Below are 22,393 nucleotides of genomic sequence, written 5' to 3'. Positions count from 1 at the left end.
TTTGGTTTTGTTTTTATTAAACAACTCTGCAGGACAGTTATGATGGTGACAGTCAATGAAGCAGAGACATTTGTTCTGGACAGCAACTTCAAGCAGTCTCTTCCTTGGCAATACGGTCCTTCTTGAGTGGTCCCTGTGGAAGAGAGAAATGTAATGATCAGTCGTAGTCCAATACTCATCTGCTGTTGGCCTGAGTCCACATATTGGCTCAGAATAGCCAGTGTATCCAGAGAGTGAACAGGGAGCGAGCACAAACAGGCACTGCTCCCCTGCCTCACTGGAGATCACTATGGCACTGGAATGGAACCCAGAGTTCACACTGAAGACTGAACCAGGTTACGAACAGTGCGGCGAAACAGACTACACCTGGCAGTATGTAACGAGTCTCATTTCTACATCCCATTTGACGGTGGGGCATACTGATAAGTCCCATTAAGATTTTAAGACCAGGGAAAGCAATTTCATGCAGAAGTGCTACAGTAAATGTTTCTGGACAGTGTCTTACCATGAACGCCTTCTTTTCCTCCACAGTCTGGAAGCGGCCATGACCAAACTTTGAGGTTGTGTCGATGAACTTGAGGTCGATCTTCTCCAAGGCACGACGGCTGCTCTGCACCAGCAGAGACTGGAAAGTAAGGAAGCACAAATTCAAGTATGAGAAAAGAGACAAAGTTAACTTTTGTCTAACCATTTGTAGAACATCCAAAATTAGCACTTTGAAGCATGGTGCACTTAAGCCTCACCTTGCGCAGAGTCAGCACCCTCTTCTTGGTCCCCACAACACAGCCCTTCACCATGACGAAGTCATTAGTCACCTCTCCGTAGTGGACAAATCCACCCTATGGTATGAGGGAAGTCAGTCACATGTTCTGCTTCATGGTAGGGTGGTAACCAAACCACAGGTTGCATGAATGTCACTTACCAAGGGGTTGATGCTCTTGTTTGACAGATCATACTCTGTGGAGGCATTGTTTTTCACCAGCTTTCCATCCTTGGTGTGGTAGCCCTGGCCAATCTTGTAGATCTTCTTGTTGATCTCTGTACGGTGGTGGTAACCCTTCTGACCAGCACGGGCCACAGAGAAAGCCACACGGGCAGGATGCCAGGCACCGATACAGGCCACCTTACGCAGACCACGATGGGTTTTGCGAGGAAGCTTCTTTGTGTGCCAACGGCTGGTGACACCTGCAGGACAGGAGATCATTAGAATCTCGGTATTTCTATAACTAAGACACGTGACCCTGCAAAAATGCTGCACTGAGTCCCTTTTTGAAGCTAATGGGACTCTTATAGACAATCTTACCCTTGTATCCATGACCCTTGGTGATGCCAATAACGTCGATCATCTCGTCCTGGGTGAAAACGGTGTTGACTGGCACAGCCTGCTCCAGCTTCTCACGGGCCCAATCCACCTTGTCAGAGACGGTGCCTCCGTTCAGCTGCACCTCCATGAGGTGAGACTTCTTCTGCCTCACTGGCAGCAGACGCATCTGCATACAGAAAAAAATATAAATAAAAACAGGTCAGACCAGCAAAAACCGCCACGCCACAGTTAAATTGTACAATTAATTTTAGCCGTGTAGTCTCAGAAGGAAGGCAGCATGGAAGGTATCCTCATATGTGTCGGGCGCCATGCCTGACGCAAGATCCGTGGTCTCATCACTGACAAGCAGACACTAAATCACCTCAATGTAAATCTAGTAGACGTACTAACCTGAGTGTGGGCAATGACACGGATGACCTGGCAGTATTTCTTCATGGCAGCAAAGTCCTTCTCCAGCTGCTTCTTGCCTTCATCATCCTGCCATTTCTTGCAGTATTTGGTGAAAGCCTTCTTCTTGGACTTGTACCTATGTGCACGCAGCACGGCAGAGGAGAGAACACATAGGTTGGCACAGGTCCTTCATAACCCCGAAGGGCCAGCGGAAGAACACAGTGCATAGCTGCTCGCCCTCCCTCCATGTGGACAAGGTGGCTGCATCAGCTAGAAAGGATTTCGGCTCATGGCACAGTTTCTAAGAAGCACTTTCCACTGGCCAGAGGAGCCCGGAGCTCATCAGGGCACATGGCACCTGAGCGGAGCTGCCATAGGGGCCACCGTAATGTTAGACTCAGTGAAAACACACTACTAATTTCAGTTCCACTGGGCAACTAACATCTGCTTCACCCACTCGTTACACAGATATAATTTCATTATGTAGGGTCTCACCAGTTCTTGTAGAATCTACGCTTGCACTCGTCGCTAACGTGCTCAGCAAAGATGGTCTTGAAAGAACGCAGGCCACGAGGGGTGTTAACGTAACCCACAACACCGACCACAATCATGGGAGGAGTCTCCACAATGGTCACAGCCTCAACCACTTCCTTCTTGTTCACCTCTGCAGAGATTAAATAAAACAGGTGAGCATTTGACATTGCATAACTTGTGTCAGAAGATCTTCTGAGCCGTCAATGTACTAACTGCACTTCATGGTATAGACTGCGCTCAGTGCTCGACATTCAGCAAGGGGTATAAACCCATTATGTCCGCCCGTCGAGAGGCTCATCACAGGCAGAACACCATACTTCATACATAAATCATTCAATGCTTAATATATGCATCCACAGCTTCTTATTTTACTTTATAATAGAGATCTTAGTCTAATCTTACGCACTTGAGCCAGGTCTGTCGACCTCACGCACGATGTGGGTCATGCCTGCCTTGTAGCCCAGGAAGGCAGTAAGGTGCACGGGCTTGCTGGGGTCATCCTTGGGGAAGCTCTTGGCCTTACCCCGGTGACGACGACTCCTCTTGCGGGGCAGGAAGCCCAGCGATCCGTGTCGCGGAGCCGAAAACTTACGGTGGGACTGTGGAGGGAAGAAACGGTTAGCAAGGGGCCCCATTATCCTCCGAGATAAACACGATCTTAGGAGGGCAGTCTAAAATAACAGTGGTTTTAATACTTAACTAACTCGTGTGGTATTGTTATTAACAAAAAGGTTAACTGCAGGCGACAGAGTAATGTTAGTTAACCACGCTGTTAGCTTACGGTTAGCTAGCTTCCTACTTGGCATATGCACGTCTGTCAAAACTGACGCTTGAAAAAAAATAAGTTTGAGTTTTAGTAGCCAGAAAATGCATCACAATAATTAAGTAACGCAAAAAGTGTGTTTTATAAAGATAATTGCTTTAAAATTATAGGCAGCGGCCTACGTCAAGATGCCATTTTGAACCTCGCCGGTATAGTTTAACATGCAACACTAAAGTTTAAGTATCGGGCTGAAATATCACAGAAATCTATTCAAGACATTGATAAAACAGCCTATAAAAAGCAATCTGACTCTCTGAAAGAACTAAAATATATTGGATGCCTCAGATAACAGATAGATTTTCGTTCGCAGTGTTTGAGCTCGCTCACCATCTTGTCTCCAGTCCGATTGAAAGAGGCCTGTAGAGGGGCAACGCTCATTTATATACTAAAGCAAATATCGCGGGATTTGGCGTGATTATCCTCAGAGAAGATCCGACCCCGTTATTTCAGCCTGTGGATGTATTAAACTCAGCAGCCACTAGGTGTCGCTGTTGGATTAGACCAAGTATCTGAATGCATTACACACTAAATACGTTTTAGTTACATGATCACACAAATGGTAAAATATTTTAGTGTGTTATTATTGACTTGTACGGCACATAAGCAGATATAGCGACCTATGTTTGGCCAATACTATTTTCATAATATTTCTTATAATATTTCTTTTCTCGTGCAAGTACCTTACAGTACCTTTTAATACTTATCTTTAGTTGTTATTGTGGTTTTTATGTTGACCTTGATCTTGTTTTAACCATGCATAGTGCCTTTGAGTACCTTTTAAAGTGCTATATAAATAAAATGTATAACATAGTTGTGTTATATTTGTGACAAATGTAAACGATATGCATTTTTGTTCTTCTGTGGTGTCAGACAGTTTTAATCACTTAAGAGTAGAACACAACTTAATTATTGGCCGAGATGTAAAAAAAAGTCTTTGAACTTGTATATAATATGTATATATAAGAAAATGTACAATTTGGTGTGTTTTGTAGTTCTTGATGTTATTGCTCATGTCCTATACTAACTAACCCTTCATACTTATAATTAATAAATTAAAAAAATTAAAATAATGGTCATTTATAAACTCATAATAAATCACACATACCATAAAATCAAGCTCTTAGCACTTATTAGCATTTAATTAATAAAAAAAACAACAATACATTTCTACCTTTCACGTTAAGGCAGCAATATTTTCTTTTATGATCCAGTGTTGCAACACATTTTCAAGCATTTCAACCACCAGAGTTCCACCAGGGGAAAGTTTGAAAAGCCTTTTGTGTTGTCTTTTACCTATTACCTAAAAAGTCTTGGCAAAAGTTGATTGCTGGGAAGATGGCTGAGGTGCTTTTGCTATAATGTTCATGAATTTTTTAAAATATAATCATAGCATAAAATGCTAAATTCATGCACCGAAATGAAAACATCTTCCAAGAAGGCTCGCTTTAATTGTGCCATCAGTCCTTGTGTTTCGTATACTGTGACTTTCCTCCAGTTATGAGAACAAAAAAAGAGGAATATACATTCAACAAACATAAAACCCTGTAGCTATTTTTTAAGATTTAATTTTACAGCACTTGTATTGCAAATGTAAAGTTCTACAAATGATCAAATCTATCATACCAAACAGAAAAATGTCATGCTTTACTGCTCATCTAAAGCACTAATGCGAACACAGTTTATCTGAATTCTGTATTGAACAGTGGCTGTGCTCACCATGCGGTTCGTCTCAGGCAATGCAAAATGTAGGAATGAGAACATTTTCCTCTGACTTAATCGTTGGATCTTACAACGCTGTCCTGTAGAGTGGGTGATTGGGTTTAGGGTCTTCATCAAGGACAGGCGTGGTGGTACTAAACCTGTGACTTTCACACTCCAACACTCATCATTATCATTTGGAAATGTGCACGGAGGTGTGATCCGAGTTAGTGTCGTTTGGTACAAGTTCCTTCCCTTAAGCGCTGACGTCAGTCACTCTCGATCAAGGTTCATCTTTTGGAAGAAGGCCTTTCCGAATTCATAGGTGCTTATCATAACAGCACAGGCTGGGGCCACTTTGATCACCCTGGGCATGAAACCTGAGGGGTTAAAACAAAACATGTTTTCATGTTTGAGGAAAGCAAACATCACATTTTCTTACTTTACATAAGACGGCATCCGTCTGTACCTGCAAAAAGGCCCCTGTAGCCCAACTCAGTCCATATTTCTTTCATTATGTGCCATGTGGACGTGGTTCTCTTTAAGGAAACTAGGAGAAAATGGGAATAAGTTTAGAATATCTTACACACATTTAACACAACATAACTGGCCTACATTCCCATGTGCAAGTACAGACCTCCCAGTGTATCCATTTCTCCCAGCTGGATCTGTCTCCGTGTCTTCACCACATCAAAAGGCAGCGTCAGGATTGCAGCAATCTAGACACCATGACAGACAAAAACAAACAAACAGTCATATACTGGACAATAAATCGGTGCAGACAAAGGCTACACATCAAACACTTAGATGCTATCTCTGCATGAAGAATAACCAGTAACATCAGGAGGGCAGTCTGACAATGCATTCACTGCTCAGAGCTGGGCCTGACACCTTGTTATCAGATATTAGACTGTAATGAAGTCACTGTGATGTCTTTATACAGTACAGTTAGTATAGTCAGTTCACCAAAGCAAACCTCCACATTTCTCAAGGCTACATTTTATTGGTTCTCACTTTGAGTTCAGGCAGAAAATAAATTACATCAAGCCATTCATAAGGTATCTACCATATCTATCTATCCATCTAATTATCAGTCTTACGAATGTAAACGCTACAGTCCGTTTTAACATAGAATAATGGAGCTGTGAAGTGGTGGGAGCTATTCTGGGTGCCCGTGGTTTCAGAAGTCCCATTCATTTTCCCCCATAGACAATGTTACGTGACTCATAGTTGGAGCACTTCTACAACTTGCATGCCAATGAAACTCTCTTGCTTTAAATCATCAGTAAAAAAGCCATGTTAGAAAAGAACTGCTTCTTGATAAAAGTCCGGAGTACAAGCCTGTGTAAAGTTAACTATGACTCCCGAGCTTCATTTCCGTAAGAAAACAAATCACCGAGCTTTAAATTCTGTTGCATGCGTTGCTTGGACTGGTGGGCAGAAGCTAAAGAGTTTGCTGTGTTTGAAATTCATTAAAAAAAACTTTTGGATTCTGGGTCAATTTTGGATGAATTCAGTTCAAAATTCAGATTTAGCTACTGTTCTGAGGTAAGCTACACTTTTGAGGTAATATTTAGAGTCCGTACAAAACAGGGCTGGAAACGTGCGTACGCCACTTCCTAAGAAATGGTTGTGATCTATAAAAAACAAACTTGACTGAGAATGTGCGGTACTGTAAGTAAACTCTGAACCATGCGTACGCACATAAAGAGGAGAAATGAGTGAAACGGTGACTCACAAGAATGAAACGGTTTGAAATGAATAGGCCTACTATTGTGTAAAATAAATCGAAATATTACCTCTGAGTAGTGTAGGCTTACAGCCTTTCTGAATAAACAAACACCTGTTTGATTGACTTTCCCTGAAGTTTAAGATCATTTGCAGCGCACAAAAAGATCCAGACTTTGGATCATAAACACAAACGGACATCTGTCTCTGCAAAAGAACGCCTCAAATATGTGGTACAGTTTAATCCAGAATCATATTAACTAATACTTGCATGCAGTGCAATTTATTCTTGTAAATAAGGTGAACAGAAGGAAAAATTGCATTTAAATTGACCGTTTTCAATGTGTCAGTCAAGCAAATACTGCCTGAAAGTGCGTTTTTTACCCACCAAACACGCTTCAGTTTCACCAAAAGGAACGTCAGCGTCACACCGAGTTAAATCTCATTTTGTAGCTTTTCTGTCAGATTTTGCCTCCTTTTCTTCCTGCAGTCAGTATGTATTAATATTAATGAGGGGCGTTTCGCTGACCATTTATAGGCAACTATGGGCGTTTGAGGGGTCGGACATGGAGCTCCCTCACATGCGCCACGTTCCAAGTTGATTGTGATTTATAAAGGGAACTTGCTTACAAGTGTGAGTACGCACGGTGTCAAGGCACACGTACACTTTTAGTGAGGTTTCTACACACAGTTTTATAAATGAGACCCCTGGTGGCTAAAACATAAACCTATAAAGTTGTTACATTATCACAGAGAGTCCTGTGTTAGAAACTCTTTAACATCAAGTATACAACGGGAATATAGTGAAAGGATGGAGGACTTACTGTCCTAAAGGATGGGAACTGTTGGGCTTCTGTAAATAGCATCATAGAGTACGGTCTAGACCTGCTCTTTTATGAAAAGCGCTGTGAGATAACTGTTGTTGTGATTTGGCGCTATATAAATAAAATTGAATTGAAATTGAATTGAGGACAGTTGAGTACTTACAGCTCCAGAGACGCCTCCTGCAGTAAAGCTGATAGAGAAGTTGGCCTGAGTCATTTGGGACTGTTCACAAAGCCGGGCCTTCACCAGTTCATAGTTAAACCAGTACAAAGCTGCAGACACACACAAACAGGCACAGTTAGAGATTTTTTATTTTATTTTAACCCCACACTACAGTCATCTTCTGCTTTCCAAAATAACCAGCACTGTGACAGATGGCTGCTCATTTTGAGTGTCCCATCTCATTTTCTCTTGTGTTTCCTGTTGTTTCTTACATTACGCCCCTGGTAAAAGGATTTTTGGAAAGGTTTTCCATACTCAGATCATGGGTCTAAGGATAGAGGGTGTCTTGCGTCGTACAGATTGTAAAGGCCCTTGAGGCTAATTTGAAGCTAAATAAATAAAATTGACTGTACCAGTGTGTTGGACATGTGCTGGTTCAGTCAGGGAAAGATGGAAAAGACAAAAGGTAAAGTGTGTTGGATATGTGTTCTTTCCTACCCCATGTGTTTAGAAGAAAAATAAAAGTAATATCTGGGATGAACATTGAAAAGTTTATATAATTTATTCAATCCTACCCCAAATATATCTAGTATCAAACAGTCCCATAAGCCATAATTTTTCTGTCTATAGGGGACGACTGTTTGATAGATTTGGTTGATTTTGCATGTGTTATCTCTCTAGTAACACCTCTTTTCTTCCAAGTGTAATTATATTGCATTCTGTGGTGCTGCTCTCACCAGAGAAGGGGACGTCTCTGAGAACGGTGGGTCCCCAGCCCCTCCACAGTGACAGCAGGCCGCCCTGGGCCACAGCAGACCGGATACACACCCGCAGCTCGCTGTAGGACAGCCGGCGGGACTGCATCTTGGTCCTGACCAGCTCCAGAGGGCTGATCACGGTCACAGCCCCCACTGCAACACACACATGCACTCACTTAGTATTTACGTATGCATTTGCTTGTGCAAACAACAGAGGCTTCTGGCATGGGGACTGCTCATCTTGAGTACTCTGTGCCTGGTGTTTTGTGTTCTTGCTGTGTTTTTGACTTTGTTTCTTTTGGTAGTCTTTATTTAGGGACTTGGTTGTTGTCTTCATTTTAAAAAATCCCATGGATTTGGTTTAAGGTGTTTTATCTGTGGTGGTTTGGGTCAGTGTTGGTCGCCCCTAAGGCCCATAGGGAGGCCTAAAGGTGGGGCGTAAGAGTGCTTTAATGGACTTACATCTGGCCAGACCGCCAGCAACAAGAGGGATGTGGTTGCCTTGGAAACCCAGACCATATCTCAGGAAGTCCCTCAGCTGGTCATAGCAGGTGAAGTAGATGATGGTGGCAGGTACAGCCATAACCCTGCACACAGACATAAACAGCAGGTTTCTAATGAGTATGTTCACACTGTACACTGTGTTTCAAGCACTGCTGGATTTATAATAGTGGTTTATTCGGCTGTTCTGCCACTGTATAGCTGTGGTGGTGGGTCATCCTGCTTTAAACACTTAATCCTCAAAGAATAGAGTGAGTCTAAACACTGTTTCGGTACAGAAATGTTACATCTGCAGAGGAAACACTTGCGGCACTCTTAACTATAACAATGTTAAAATACCAAACAGCAGAATAAAACAGCAATTGGTTACTTAGATCAGTGTAGTTACAATTTAAAGAGATATCCATATCTTTCTCACCCTATTCTAAATTTCACTTCTTACGCATGTATTCTTAACATTTTCTCAAAGACAGTATAGACACTCACAGCGTTGGTGGTAGCCCACTCCACAAAGACCTGAGTCCTTCATATCGAGTGATTTTCACAAAAGCATCCTATGGAGCGAGCAAACAAACATGTTGATTCATTTTGTGCAAAACGACTGTGGAAAAAAAGCAAAGCTGCTGATGTACTTGTACTCACAAGTGTGCCACTGAACTGTGTTGGTGTTTTGTACCAGCTGGTGCAACTGGTTCTATTCTGACACACATAGATGTGATCCATCAGTCCATTACAATACAGGAAACATTTCCCTGTGAGATGCAGAACAACCAGCAGTCAGCAGAGTTATAAATATCAGCAGAGTGTACAATAACTGGACGATACAGCAATCAACAGATAATTCATCAAAGCCAGTATCTATAAACAACATTCTGGTTAAGTATCTCACTATTAGTATGATTCAATCGGTAAAGTGTTATCATTCGTTTTTTAGAGTTATATAATCCTTTACAGAGGAGAGGAAGGTGATTTATAACACGTGATGGCAATGACCACAGAGTCACTCAGCAGAAGATAACATCAGGACTGTCCTTGTCTCTGCTTACTTTGCATGTTTATTTAAAGCTGGTTTAAAGATAGACTATTGACTTTTTTTAACTTCCATTTCCCCCCCAAACTGCTTCTACTACAGTTTTTACCATGTCGAAATATCGCAGGTAACAAAAACACAACATTTACTAGGGACAGGATCACAAGTGAGCAGGAGTACAGAAATTCTTCAAGAAAGATTTCAAGTTTGAATTTTAAGTAGTGAAAAGTAGCCAGGCAACATTTTCACTGTTTTGTTTCTTGAATGCTACCAAACTGTAGAGTCTCTACAAACATGGATTGTTTTTTAAAACCAGGTACAAAACTGCAGCCCTAACCCTAACCCTTACCCTTGTAACTTAGACCTCCATTAAAAATAAGACTGAAGGCCATGAAGTGAAACTAAAACATGCATGTCTATGCTAATACAAAACACGTAAACAGAGTGTAAAATTAGCACCAGCCACATGCTGGTAAAATGTGCTAATCGCTGGTAGATTTATTTCTCTCACCAGCCAAAAAACAATGGTAATTTATGGGGTGGGCAGTACACTCTGAGCATTCACTAGCCATTGGATTTTGCACCCTGCACGTGAATATATTTGCAAAAGGGGTTATTTTGTTTTCATTGGCAAGAAATGTTTGTTAGTCGAGCATGTGCCCCACACACAGAAAGTTGTGCTGAACACGTTTTTTTTTTTTTTTGTTTTTAAACTGTTGCCAAGTTTTAGCATGCAGCGACGGCGGGTCAGATACTCACACTTGGAAGGGCGGATGATGCCACCCCGCGGAGCAGATTCACAGGCTAAAGCTGTGAGAAAAAAAAGCAAAAAGGCAGGACAGATAAAGACAGACGACAGAAAAACAGAGTGTAAAGACACAAAGGACGAGTGTAGTGAGGTTAGAAAAGCATTAAGATACACATGGCATCCACACGCAGCTGTTAAAAGCAACATCGGTATCTCATTGGTTAAGGTAAGGTCTAAACCCACAGAAGAAGAAAAGCTCCTTGTCCTACCTTGGTGGAACGGTGTTTGCTGAGCCTGCAGCCTGATCTTCACAACGTCCAGCGGTGTGACTGTAAACAAATAAATTGACATTCAGATTCAATTAAAACACTTAATACACTCACTTACCAATTTATTAGGTACACCTTGCTGAAAGGATTTAGGTAGGATTTATTGCAGGACTTCTGTATTTGACTGCATTAGTTTTAGCAAGGGGTACCTCATAAACTGGTATCTGAGTGTACATACTGTACTTTGGTGACAATAAGCCAATTTTGTGCAATTATATCTTTAGATGTACAGACGCGAGTCTTTTCTAGTATTTGTTTTCATGATCTCACCAAAAACAGATGTGAGGAGGGCTCCAGTGCCAGAAGCCAGCATCTGCTGCACCGGAGAGATTGCAGCCACGGGGCTGCTGACGGCCCGCTCCCCCATCCTGCTCACTTGTCAAACCAAAAAAAACATTAATAATAATAATACCACTTTACACTGAGAACAAAATGTCCTAATAAACTTTGCAGAGGTGTCTTCTGACCCTGTCAAATCTTTATAGCAGACATCTATGCCCCGTGTAAAACAACAAAGGAGGAGCGTTGGTGTCCTACAGGATCAGCAACCTAACACCTCGCTTGTGGCTGTGCTAGTGTCTTGTTATGTCACAGTGAGATGGCTGAATACTTGAAGTGAAAGAAAACAACTACAATTTATATTGTGTATTAGGGCCTAAAAAGTTATCACAATAAAAAAGAAATCATATAATTCAAAATCAATAATTATCAGAATAAATGTTAATTTCTTTCAAGTTTAAAAGCAGATTATTGCTCTTTAGTAAAAGTTGAAGAAACCAGATGGTTAATTATGTGGTTTTAAACTTTTCACTTAACAAATCTGAGGCAGAACATTCAAAACAATTATAAAATCATTTTACAATAAATATGAAGGAGTAAAATTAAGTAACTTTCCCGTCTGTTTTCCTCAACAAAATAAATATTTTATTAGAAAAATGACTAATTACTGTGTAATAAAGTCAGAACAGAAATCCTACACTGATGTTAGCTGGCTAAGTCTAGGTGGGGTTGTTATAATGGGGTCATTGAAACATCACGATAGCTTATCTATGATGTGCATGTTACCAGACAGCCAGTGAGAGCCTAACCTCCCAACTGAGAGGGAGTAGCAGGAGCTAAATAAATGTTTAATCAAAAATAAACGAAGGTAAATAAAGAGAAGTCCTGAGGTGTGTCCAGAAAATTTAATTAAACAGAATTACAACAACTCCATCACTGGCAGCCAAAATATTTTAGCTTATTATTCTTGAAATAAATTAGCATTGTGGAGGATTTGTGAATAAGTCATTTCAAACGTTCCTGTTCCTACCTGTGTGTTGGACTATTGTTTCCCCAGGCTTTTATCTATTTCTGGAGTTAATTTCATTTAGTGCGACAGTTATAGCCACTTGGCCCTCAAGGTTTGTCTGACCAATAAGCTGCTTTACCAAACAAATGTTCTTCCAACTGCATGAGTGCCCAAAACAAACATGTAGCTACATGTGTCCTAAAAGGTTCATCATGTCTCTCTCTAAATACACCTATACATTAATATTACAGCCATGCTGACACTTTAAATACCTTGATTCATATTGATTTGACTGACGTTTCATTGAATAATGCAGCTTAATCACAGATCTAACCTCGACGTGTAACGTTAAACATCCTATCTTCAGTATTTGGAGGAAGTTCACTGTCAGCACACTCTGTCCTTTTTCTCCACCGTTAGCTAACGTTAACTTTAATACACATTATCCCACACTTGAGGAGAGGAGGAAAGGTCAATAAGCTGATTTATCAAATGCTTTGAGCCAAACCTGTCTAAAACATGTTTTCATGTAGCTAGCTAACTGTCCGCATTATAGCGAAATGTAGCTGGCGAGGCTAACGTTAGCTAGCTTAGCTTTTCAGGCAACGTTATCGCGTGTTTTAAAAAAAGACGTTACAAACGTTACTCACCTCTACTTTAGCTGCAAGCTTCGTTGTGAAATAGAGTCGCCTTCATCCATGTCACGTTAAATTAACGTTACGATGTCACGTTGAAGAGCTAACGCCACTCTGTCGTGCCGTTTTATATTTTCCTCCATTGTGAATAACTCGTAAACATGTTTCTGGACTCGGAGTCCTTTCAAGCCCGCAGCAGGGCAGTTTATGAGCCCAAAAACACGTTCGCACACTTCACGTAGACTTCACAAATCTGTTAAAAAAACCGAACTAGCCGTAGTGCTACGGGGAGACCCGGTGCGCATGTTTTGGAGATCAGCGGTGAAATGTCAGTGCTCGCTTGGCTCCGCCCCCGCCGCTGCCGCAGCTCTGGCGCCGCCTGGTGGACGTGACGTTGAGGTGCGCTGCAGCTGTCGCATGTAAACAAGGAGACAAGCTGCAAAATGGTCAACGTAGAGTTGAAAAGAGGAGAAACTTCATTTAACTTTGTCAGTCAAGGTTAATATAAAAAAAAGCTGATTTCAAAGAGACCTGAAGAGGCGCTGCAAGATATTCAAGGGGAATTGGGAAACTCTCTCTCTCTCTCTCTCTCTCTCCCTCTCTCTCTCTCTCTCTCTCTCTCTCTCTCTCTCTCGGGGGCGTGTTCAAGAGTGCAGGTTTATCATTAACGTTACTGTTATTTGGTGGTGAGGCACTTGTCAAACACCTGACTGCTCACAACAGCCCTTCAGCCTTTTACCAAGGTAAGAGAACAAATTAAACTTCTTCTTTTAGCCCCCTCAGAATCTGGCATACCGGTCTGCTTGTCAGATAAGTAATTTGAGTGAATTGTAAAGAAGTTTGAAAATGATTCTGGAGACAACTACGTTCAGTTTTAGAGTGTGTTAATTTTTTACACGCTGTAAATACTATAATCCCATATTTATAGACAAAACGCGTTTTCTTTGTAATAAGCAAGCTAACGAAACTGAAAGTGTGTTAACTATCCTCCTTTTGTGTTGGGCTTATTCATTGCGAAATGAAGAAAAAAAACAGGAACAAACCGCTAAAGGAAGTATTAAATACGAGAAATTAATGAAGAGGGAGCTGAGTCTCAGACCTTATTTGCATGTTTGTTTCTGGCTTAGTCTCAGTGAATTAAGTGCATTTAAAGAATGGGTTTAAATCAACTGAGGCCTGATTAATTTTTTTTACAGACATTCACAAATTCATGGACATGAAGACAAATCTGATCATGCTTATTAAACTTTCTGTTTCGTGTTTAGACCAATAGTTTCTGCAGGATTGAAGGCAAAGTTTTTTTGTGGAGTGGAACAGGGAAATTCCACATGCCTTTCACTTTCCTTTTATTAATGGCCTCTGTGTCTCCCGCTGTGTGCAGATGCAGAAGTGGGTTGTGATCTGTTGGGCTCTCCTGGCTCTGGTTGGTGCTGATGAGTGTCCAGATGGGGGAAGATGTAAAGACGGTCAAACCTGCTGCAACAACCCGACCAACGGCTATGAATGCTGCCCGTTTGATAAGGTAGACGTGTTGGTACCACCTGCATGTTCTGCATTATATTTTTCCTGAGCAGATACACAAACTATTCACACATACTCTAGTTGCTGAAACTGACTTTTGTAGTAATCCTACTTTTTGGAATTAGTCATTTTGCTTAAGATGGAAATTTTGTGAGTGCAGATGATGTAGAGTCACATTTTCATTGTCACTGCACCAAATTTTGACCTTTTAAAATCTCCCATAAAATCTCCCCTAAGTAGCTTTAAATTTATAAAAACATCACAAACAAGTGTAACACTGCTTGTTCCAACACATCAATATGTAAGATATTCAAAAGAAAATATGCTTTTTTTAGTACCAGAAAATAATTCACATTTGTTGCATCAATTTTTAACACTGCCTCCAAGTTTCACTCATCTTCTGTAAATCTAAATTAAATGTTAATAATTTTTAAACAATGTTTGGATGCACAACATGCATTTGTAATGATAAATCTGCTACTGTATCTGACATGGTTTAACAATGAGATACTTTTTACTGTTACTTAAGTTGATTTGTGCAGACTACCCCACAATGCAAACATGCAGTGACTAAGAGTTGTTGACATTCATTATGTGTATAAAATGTTTTAATAGAAATGTATCATTCCATAGAAAACAGCATGTTAGGTGTGCACTTAATACAAAACTCAACGCTACAATCAACTAATGTACACAGCTTGTTAAAACAGAGCCAAATCCAGCTAAAGCTAGCAAGAGGTAGCTTGATAACATGAAACCATGTTTTCTCAACTGCAGTTACAATTAACCTCTTTACATGATAAACCGCAGCAAAGTCATAGTGCTTTAACTTACAAAGATTATTGTGTCCCTTTGTCCATCACATAGTTAAATGTACTTGTGATATAACCATTCTCTTGTAGTAATTCAGGCTGTATACAGTAGTACTATTCATGCTCAGTGGTGTTTTACTACTTTATGAGAGAGATTAAAGCTCACGCCTCATTTAGCCAGTGTGATAGTAGTTTTCAAACTTTGGTAGTCAAAGTGTTCCTACTACTGCTGTCCTTGTAGGCTGAGTGCTGTGGGGATCACATGCATTGCTGTCCTGGGGGAACAATCTGCGATAGAGCCACATCCAGCTGTGTGAATGCTACTGTGTCCATCCCCTGGGTGGAAAGAGCTTCTGCAGATCAACCCAGACTCTCTAAAGTAAGAATAACGTGCGGTTGTTTTCATGAAATACCGAGTAAGATTTGGATGTATTTAAGGCCACTGTAAGATGGTTCCCCTTTCCCACCCTGTTCCTGCAGTCCTTCAGGATGATCAAGACGTACATGGGGGAGGAAGACGACAACATCTGTCCCGATCAGTCACGATGCCCACCTGAGTTTTCCTGTCTGAGGGCTTTGACAAAGTTTGGCTGCTGTCCCCTAGCTCAGGTATCGAACCTTGTCTAACACAGATATAACATGCAACTTGTATCGATATATAATTTTCAAATAACAGGTAATATTTTTTTCCCCAAAAAAGTCAATGTCATTTAATTGACACACTTGAGAAACAAAAAACAAAAATGATGTCCATTGGTTAACAACTCATACAGTAATACTGGTTGTATTATAAGGGCACCTGTTATGTAGAGCTAAGATTTGTTTTCCAGAAGTTCAGTTACTTCCTGTTAGTGCAGAGACCAGTCGGTTTCTGTAGGATAGATAGATATGTAATAATAGGTTGACTGTATGTCAGCTTTAGATGTATAACTATTACTGCCTTTTCATACATAGTATACATAAATGTAGAGTAAAATGATTATAAGAGGGAATGCATTTATGAAGTGAGTTGTTCTGAGTGATTTCTTGGCCCCTGACAGGGAATCCCCTGCTCTGATGGGAAACACTGCTGTCCTGAGGGCCACCAGTGCAGTTCAGACAGCCGGTCCTGCATCAAAAAAGGTGAAACTCTTCTACTTTGAGTTGGCTCGTTGTTGAAAGGTGCTGACCAAGTAAACTTGCCATACTCTCATAAGTTGTTAACTGTAATCTCAAGGCCCCTAAACCTATCATAGACACATTTTCAAATGTAATGTTATGTTGCTACAGAGCTTGTGACTACAGTTCTGTGCGGCGACGGAGTGTCAGAGTGTCCAGATGAAACCACCTGCTGTGAAACCGTAGAGGGCAAGTGGGGATGCTGCCCCATGCCAAAGGTACAAAAAGTCTGATATTTTCATTACAGACACACACACATACACACACACGGTGACAGTTTTAAAATGCTAGTGTTATTCCATAGAATAATTCACTTTATGAATGAGAATAAAAAAGTCAAATGATGGATTTGCATGTCCTGCCTTGATGTCTGGTTATCGTGACTTTATGGCGTGTTAGGTATGGTTCTCATGTGATACTCAGTGGGTGTCTATTGTCTAAACAGGCTGTGTGCTGCGATGATAAGACACACTGCTGTCCTGAAGGGACCTCATGTGATATTGAACACAGTAAATGTATTTCCTCATCAACCAAAAAAGATATGCCGATGTGGGCCAAATTCCCTGCTAGGATGAGAGCAGAGTGGGAGAACAAGAAAGGTCAGATTTGTTTTTGTCTTCTTGTACAGCCCCATTTCACTTCCTCATTAAGATTTATCATGGTCTAAAACTGAATGTGCGTTCATGCAGCTTGATCTGTGTGGCTTTCCACTTTCAGAAGGTGAACATGTTACAGCACGGACAGTTCACGATGGCGGCTCTGAAAAAGTCCCTGAAGTCACCCCAGTGAATGCAGTTCCTCCTCCAGAGAAGGAAGTGTCCGTGTCATCTGTTACTAAGGCAGCTGCAGGTTAGCTGTTGAGATGCAAAATTCCTCACAGATGTTTCTGTAAGATGCAGATGTTTTGATCCACAATAAAGGTTTAAAGTATTTTCTGACAGTTAAAGGTACAAATCTACCAACAGACCTTTCTCACAGACATTTTGATTTAGTCGCATGAACAATTTCTGCATTCCATTTAATGTAGGTGTGTCAGTGAGTGCATGACTTTCTGGCGCAAATAAATGTTGATGTTTAAAAGATTTCCTGCTATGACTGGACAACATTTATACCGTGGGAAAGACCTATCAAGGCTACAAGTACAGCAGTATTCTTCCTGCATGCAGTAGGTATGCAATGACTGTTTGGTATCATGTTTTGGTAAACTGGAGCAAGAGGTTTAACTAGTTTTATTTTCCAAAAGCATGGGTATGCCTAATGTCTAGTAGCCAAAAAAAAACAACCTTTAAAATGTTGTCCAGATTGTAGCTTTACCTGTGTCAATATGTTACAATGCTTGTCAGTGCAGTACATTTAATGTAAAAATTAAAGATGCCCTGTGGAGAACTTACGAAAGTTATGTTAACAACCTTGGTAATTCCTTTCGCGGCGGACATTTTTATCTCATCAAGTCAAGAAGTTAATCAGAAAAAGCACATGAGCGCCATAGACAGCAATGACCTGAACTGCAGCACACAGAAATACAATTAGGAGGCTCACTATTGCCTGATGTGACATGTGCTGTACCTTTTTTATCATCATTTTCGTACTTTAAAGGTCAATTTTGTTCACTTGGGAGATATGAATGTACTTATCTAATATAGGGTTACAAAAAAGTATTATCAAAATAGCGGACATGTAATACCTGGACTGTATGATCACAGATTTCACATTTGTAGGAAATGTTTCTAATAGTAATTTCTTTCCAGGGAATGATGTCCCGTGCGATGATACTGTAGCCTGTCCTGATGGCACCACCTGCTGTAAGACCCAAGAGGGCGGCTGGGCTTGCTGTCCTCTCGTAGAGGTACAGTTTTAGCTACCAATTTTTCGCAGTCCTGACACTGATGTTAAAGGTGTTGCCAGCCTATAAATGTTTTTTCATCCTTCTCGTCATGTCGTTCCTAGGCTGTTTGTTGTGAAGATTTCATTCACTGCTGCCCAAAAGGTAAGAAATGCAACCTGGCTGCACAGACATGCGATGACCAAACATATTCTGTGCCGTGGGTCAAGAAGGTACCCGCGATCCCCAGGCAGGGCGCAAAGGTGGGGGATGTTGCATGTAACGCCACCGCCAGTTGTCCTGATGGCACCACCTGCTGTAAGACCAAAACTGAAGAATGGGCCTGCTGTCCTCTACCTGAGGTAAACACACAGCAAACCAGTTTTTAAAGCATCAGTTTTTAGAATTTAGCAGCTGCCAGAAATGTAAAAGTCACCATTTCCTGAGAATTTTCATCTGGACAGACCTATGAGATGATGAGTGTTTAGAAACACAATACATACTGTAGCACATGCAAATAGTTTTAACAATGTGAATCATATTTATGTTGAAATAATGGGTAATCCAATGTTGTAAGATAGGAATTTATGGGAATTTATTCACATGAAAGTATCAAACATAAGCGTATTCCTTTTCTTGCTGAGCGTTTGACGAGAAGTTCGATAACCAGCTGCTGGCTGTAGCCTTTTATTTAAAATACATAAGTGGTAGCTTCTCCCAAATTTCCCAAAACATTGAATTGCTATTCCTTTTTCAGTGAGTGTTAACACACTTTTCAGCAATAATTTTGTCTGCCCTTAAACTTAGGTTTACTTAGACTAACAATTCCTTCACCATAATGCCAATTCATACATCCAACTTTCACTTAATGTTTGTGACCGAACGTATTTTGCTGTTTTGTTCAAAAGGCGGTCTGTTGTGATGACCATGAACACTGCTGCCCTTCTGGGACCACGTGTGACCTGACCACGCTTACCTGTACGAGCACAGGCTCAACACCCATGCAACGTAAGACACCTGCATTTGCCAGGGCAGCACCCGCTACAGTGGCGACTTCAACCCAAAGTACAGTAGTGACAACCAGGCAGCAAAAAGGGGAGGAGAAGAAGGAGCCTGTACAGGACAAGGTGATGACTGAGAAGGAGGATAAAGAAGGGAAGGGCGGGATTCACTGTGATGCCCGCACCAGCTGCCCTGAACGCACCACCTGCTGCTTCATGGCCTCGTCTAAAAAGTGGGGCTGTTGCCCGCTGCCAGAGGTGAACACTGCTTCTTTACATTACTGACCTCCAGTAACACTGAAATATACAGCTGCTAAGATTTAACTGCCTCATAGCATAAAATGTAGTGTTAATTTTGTCAGCCCTTTTAAAATTTAGTCTTAATCTTTGTCCTTTGTCAAATGTCCTTGTTAGTTTTTGTCATATTAGGTCCACTGTATTATATATCAAGTTTTATTTGACTAAAAGTCTAATATAATTAATACAATTGGGCACTTTTTTTGTCTGCCTCACTGTATTTGAAATGGGACCAAATATCCAATAATAGAACCTGCAATGCAATGTAAATATAGAAGAAACCTCTGTGTTGTTCAAAAAAGTACCTTAAGCAAAAAATAATAATAAGCTACTGATTACTGCAATATATTTAATTATATTTTTATTTTGTGAATTGTCACTTGCCACCTGAATTTTAAATTGAATTCCACCATAAATTTGTGCAGAAAATGTCTCCAGAATGCAGGCAATTAAGTGTTTAATGCTAAAAATCTTCTGGGGGAAAAACCCCCACACCCCCTATCAAATATTTCATCAATAAATATTTTTCCGAAATAGTAGCCTATTAAAAAATATTCTTGTCTTGTTGTCATGGCCCCAATCTTGTGCAAAGTCACGTCTCATGGGCTAAGTGTTTCGTCACACCCCTAATCCGAGCCTTTAAATGGAAGGATGGTGTACTGGTGTCTGACCAATTTTGGTGGGCCACCTGGGCCAAAAATGCCAGGGATGTTTTTTTGTCCCAGTCCAGCCCTGAAAGGGGTCATACAATTAGAGACTATCTGGTGATCAGTTAGCGGCTAAAGTGGCAGATATTTCCCCACGTAGTTGGTGGAGACCAAAAATAGAGTTAAAAGAGAGAGGACACTGGACTTATCTTCATCAGGTGACACAAACACGACAACAAATGAACGATCATATTCCCCCCATAGATTAAAATAGTTGTTGATTAATTTTCTTTCATTTCATTGACTCTACTTATCATAAACTGTGTACAGGACGTTGATCAACACCAAACAGCTCAGCAGTTGATTAGCCAGTTGTTTGGCATTTAAAACTAGTTTAAAAGGATTGTGATCTTTCACGGAAATAACCACACCTACACCTCAAACGTATTGACAGTGTAGGACGGTACAGCAAACAACTGAATGGCATCACTTTCTCAAACCCCAAGAGACAAATGACGTGGTAATATAATTCCTCTTCTGGAGTGGCATCTGTACTCTCTTCTTTGTTAACTTGGCTAACTATTTTATTTCCATCACCCTTACAATCATTAGCTTAATTCCTTAAGCCTGACCCTCCAGTTATAGACTCTGCAGATTAGTTACTGCACTTTTACTTGTGGAAGATCACTACATGCTCATGTTTTTCACGAGTCTATTCAAAAAGAAGAACTGGAAATAAGCTTGGGTGATGTGAAAGCAGAATGTCCGCTCTCACTTCTCCCCAGGCGGTGTGCTGCGCTGATGGAAACCACTGCTGCCCCACCCACTACAAGTGCAACGAGAAAGAGACCTCTTGCGTCAAAGGAGAAGTGGTGATTCCCTGGTACACCAAGCTTCCAGCAACCACCAGCATCCAGGCTGAGTCCAGCGCTGTGCAGTGCGACGACGATCAGAAGCAATGCCCCGAACACACCACCTGCTGCCAGCTGCCCACGGGCGAGTGGGGCTGCTGCCCGCTACCAAATGTGAGCTCTGTGTGTGTGTGTGTGTGTGTCTGTGTGTAGAGAGATTACCGTGACGAGTGCAGCTACTTTGACGTGAAAAAAATAAGCTGCACTATCAGCGTACCTTAGCTTTTATAGTCAAGGTTTGCTTATGTAAAATAATTGATGTCATTTTCACTAACCCTGTGCTGTGTCTGCAGGCTGTGTGCTGCCCAGATAAGGAGCACTGCTGCCCACAGGGTTACACCTGTAACAGCGCCTCTAACTCTTGTCAGAAGGTCATCATGCTGCAGCTGGAGACTCTCCCGCTAACACAGGTGTTTCTGCCCGAGCACCAGCCCCGGCTCAGTCCCTTAAAGCACAGAAACGTCCCGTGTGATGAAACTACCAGCTGCGAAGATGGACAGACCTGCTGCAGGACGTCCGCTACTACATGGGGCTGCTGTCCATTTCCTGATGTATGATATACAGTAAAACCTCCAACCTTTTGTGTTTTGGAAAATACTCTTACTCGCTTTCTTGCTGAGTCATATGAAAGGACTGATACCACTCTTATGTCTATATAATAAAAACAAGAAGCTACAGCCTGCAGTTGCTTAGTTTAGCGTAGCTTAGCATGAAGACTGACTGTAGTGCTACTTTAAAGCACCTGATTGTTCAGTGTGTTACATTCTTTGCTTTCTCTGTCCTCTCCACAGGCGGTGTGCTGCAGCGACATGAAGCACTGCTGTCCCGCCGGCTACACCTGTACTGAAACTGGAGACTGCACCCAGAACACCAAGCTCACCTGGCACAACTGGCACGTGTTCTTCGCCAACAGAAAGAGAGCGCTGATTGTGTGAAAACACTGTACTGTTAATTGTTTCTGCATGCAACGCACTAATGGAAAATAATTGAAAGGGATTTTATGATAATTTTTAAATGCTTTGTTCTTAGAGCATCGTAGTAATGAAGAAGGAGATTGAATTCCACTTGGGGTTAAGATGTAATGTTCATAGGTCATTAGTATTATTAAAATACTAATGACCAAGTTTTCTACTTGAAACTCGACTCCATCCATAAAAAACAACTGAAACACTCCTTAGGCAATATGATTTTATTAATTCAGTCATCTGTTTCTGTACGTTCTGCTTCAGCTGCCTTGTGTTACAACGTGCACTTCGCTATCAATAATCAGACACAATGTGGGGAATAATTTTACATATGATCTAATATACAAATATGAATCTGGTGTGGCACAGTTTCCTGGTCAGTACTTGGTTTATCCAAGTGTTTAGATATATGTGGCATAATTTGTAATGATTTCTTGATTTGTCATCTTTCCTGGAATGAAAACTAATAAACAACATTTGATGTTA

The 22,393-nt window shown here is 41.1% G+C and overlaps 3 protein-coding genes and 2 non-coding genes across 8 annotated transcripts; 1 reads left to right on the top strand and 4 right to left on the bottom strand.

Annotated features, from left to right (window-relative positions):
- rpl3 (ribosomal protein L3) lies at window positions 1-2,898 on the bottom strand. Its single transcript, XM_046042002.1, has 8 exons — window positions 2,655-2,898; window positions 2,210-2,378; window positions 1,715-1,850; window positions 1,304-1,490; window positions 923-1,185; window positions 744-839; window positions 506-625; window positions 1-133 (listed from the first exon to the last, which is right to left on the bottom strand). Exons 1-8 carry the CDS (start codon window positions 2,881-2,883, stop codon window positions 89-91), a joined length of 1,245 nt encoding a protein of 414 aa, XP_045897958.1. The 5' UTR covers window positions 2,884-2,898; the 3' UTR covers window positions 1-88.
- On the bottom strand, window positions 219-351 carry LOC123967540. The gene has a single exon (XR_006824265.1). It is a non-coding gene; the product is annotated as a small nucleolar RNA SNORA54 (small nucleolar RNA).
- LOC123967542 lies at window positions 1,579-1,671 on the bottom strand. The gene has a single exon (XR_006824267.1). It is a non-coding gene; the product is annotated as a small nucleolar RNA U83B (small nucleolar RNA).
- A 1,285-nt stretch (window positions 2,899-4,183) lies between the features above and the next one.
- slc25a39 (solute carrier family 25 member 39) lies at window positions 4,184-13,135 on the bottom strand. Of its 3 annotated transcripts, none has more exons than XM_046036361.1 (12): window positions 12,789-13,135; window positions 11,121-11,218; window positions 10,791-10,850; window positions 10,533-10,583; window positions 9,386-9,495; window positions 9,230-9,297; window positions 8,705-8,829; window positions 8,222-8,395; window positions 7,485-7,594; window positions 5,407-5,488; window positions 5,239-5,319; window positions 4,184-5,149 (listed from the first exon to the last, which is right to left on the bottom strand). In XM_046036361.1, the coding sequence occupies exons 2-12, from the start codon at window positions 11,215-11,217 to the stop codon at window positions 5,043-5,045; spliced, it is 1,065 nt and encodes a 354-aa protein (XP_045892317.1). In that variant the 5' UTR covers window position 11,218; window positions 12,789-13,135; the 3' UTR covers window positions 4,184-5,042. The 3 variants fall into 3 exon arrangements, with proteins under 3 accessions (XP_045892317.1, XP_045892309.1, XP_045892301.1); XM_046036353.1 differs by having other exon boundaries at window positions 11,121-11,225; window positions 12,789-13,134; XM_046036345.1 differs by lacking the exon at window positions 12,789-13,135 and adding an exon at window positions 12,473-12,677 and having other exon boundaries at window positions 11,121-11,225.
- grna (granulin a) lies at window positions 12,857-22,393 on the top strand. 2 transcript variants are annotated; one of them, XM_046036328.1, is made up of 14 exons: window positions 12,857-13,516; window positions 14,155-14,295; window positions 15,348-15,485; window positions 15,587-15,715; window positions 16,147-16,228; window positions 16,376-16,482; window positions 16,710-16,863; window positions 16,982-17,113; window positions 18,013-18,110; window positions 18,212-18,448; window positions 18,995-19,345; window positions 20,817-21,056; window positions 21,236-21,493; window positions 21,734-22,393. In XM_046036328.1, the coding sequence occupies exons 2-14, from the start codon at window positions 14,155-14,157 to the stop codon at window positions 21,875-21,877; spliced, it is 2,211 nt and encodes a 736-aa protein (XP_045892284.1). In that variant the 5' UTR covers window positions 12,857-13,516; the 3' UTR covers window positions 21,878-22,393. The 2 variants fall into 2 exon arrangements, with proteins under 2 accessions (XP_045892284.1, XP_045892291.1); XM_046036335.1 differs by lacking the exons at window positions 12,857-13,516; window positions 14,155-14,295; window positions 15,348-15,485 and having other exon boundaries at window positions 16,147-16,227; window positions 16,374-16,482.

This window comes from Micropterus dolomieu, linkage group LG02 (assembly GCF_021292245.1).
Source record: "Micropterus dolomieu isolate WLL.071019.BEF.003 ecotype Adirondacks linkage group LG02, ASM2129224v1, whole genome shotgun sequence".
Lineage (NCBI taxonomy): Eukaryota > Metazoa > Chordata > Actinopteri > Centrarchiformes > Centrarchidae > Micropterus > Micropterus dolomieu.
This window is presented reverse-complemented; position numbering and strand designations above follow the sequence as displayed.

Bases quoted from the DNA above. Each gene is read 5' to 3' on its own strand.
- rpl3 (XM_046042002.1), bottom strand. From the start codon at position 2,883: ATGGGGCCCCTTGCTAACCGTTTCTTCCCTCCACAGTCCCACCGTAAG. The intron at 840-922 runs GTAAGTGACATT...CTCATACCATAG, and splicing joins ACAAGAGCATCAACCCCTTG to GGTGGATTTGTCCACTACGG. The intron at 134-505 runs GTAAGACACTGT...TCTCTTCCACAG, and splicing joins AGGAAAAGAAGGCGTTCATG to GGACCACTCAAGAAGGACCG.
- slc25a39 (XM_046036345.1), bottom strand. From the start codon at position 12,494: ATGTTTAACGTTACACGTCGAG. The intron at 10,584-10,790 runs GTAGGACAAGGA...TTTTTCTCACAG, and splicing joins GCAAACACCGTTCCACCAAG to CTTTAGCCTGTGAATCTGCT. The intron at 9,298-9,385 runs GTGAGTACAAGT...CTCGCTCCATAG, and splicing joins CACAGTTCAGTGGCACACTT to GATGCTTTTGTGAAAATCAC.
- grna (XM_046036328.1), top strand. From the start codon at position 14,155: ATGCAGAAGTGGGTTGTGATCTGTTGGGCTCTCCTGGCTCTGGTTGGT. The intron at 15,486-15,586 runs GTAAGAATAACG...CTGTTCCTGCAG, and splicing joins ATCAACCCAGACTCTCTAAA to TCCTTCAGGATGATCAAGAC. The intron at 16,864-16,981 runs GTCAGATTTGTT...TTCCACTTTCAG, and splicing joins AGAGTGGGAGAACAAGAAAG to AAGGTGAACATGTTACAGCA.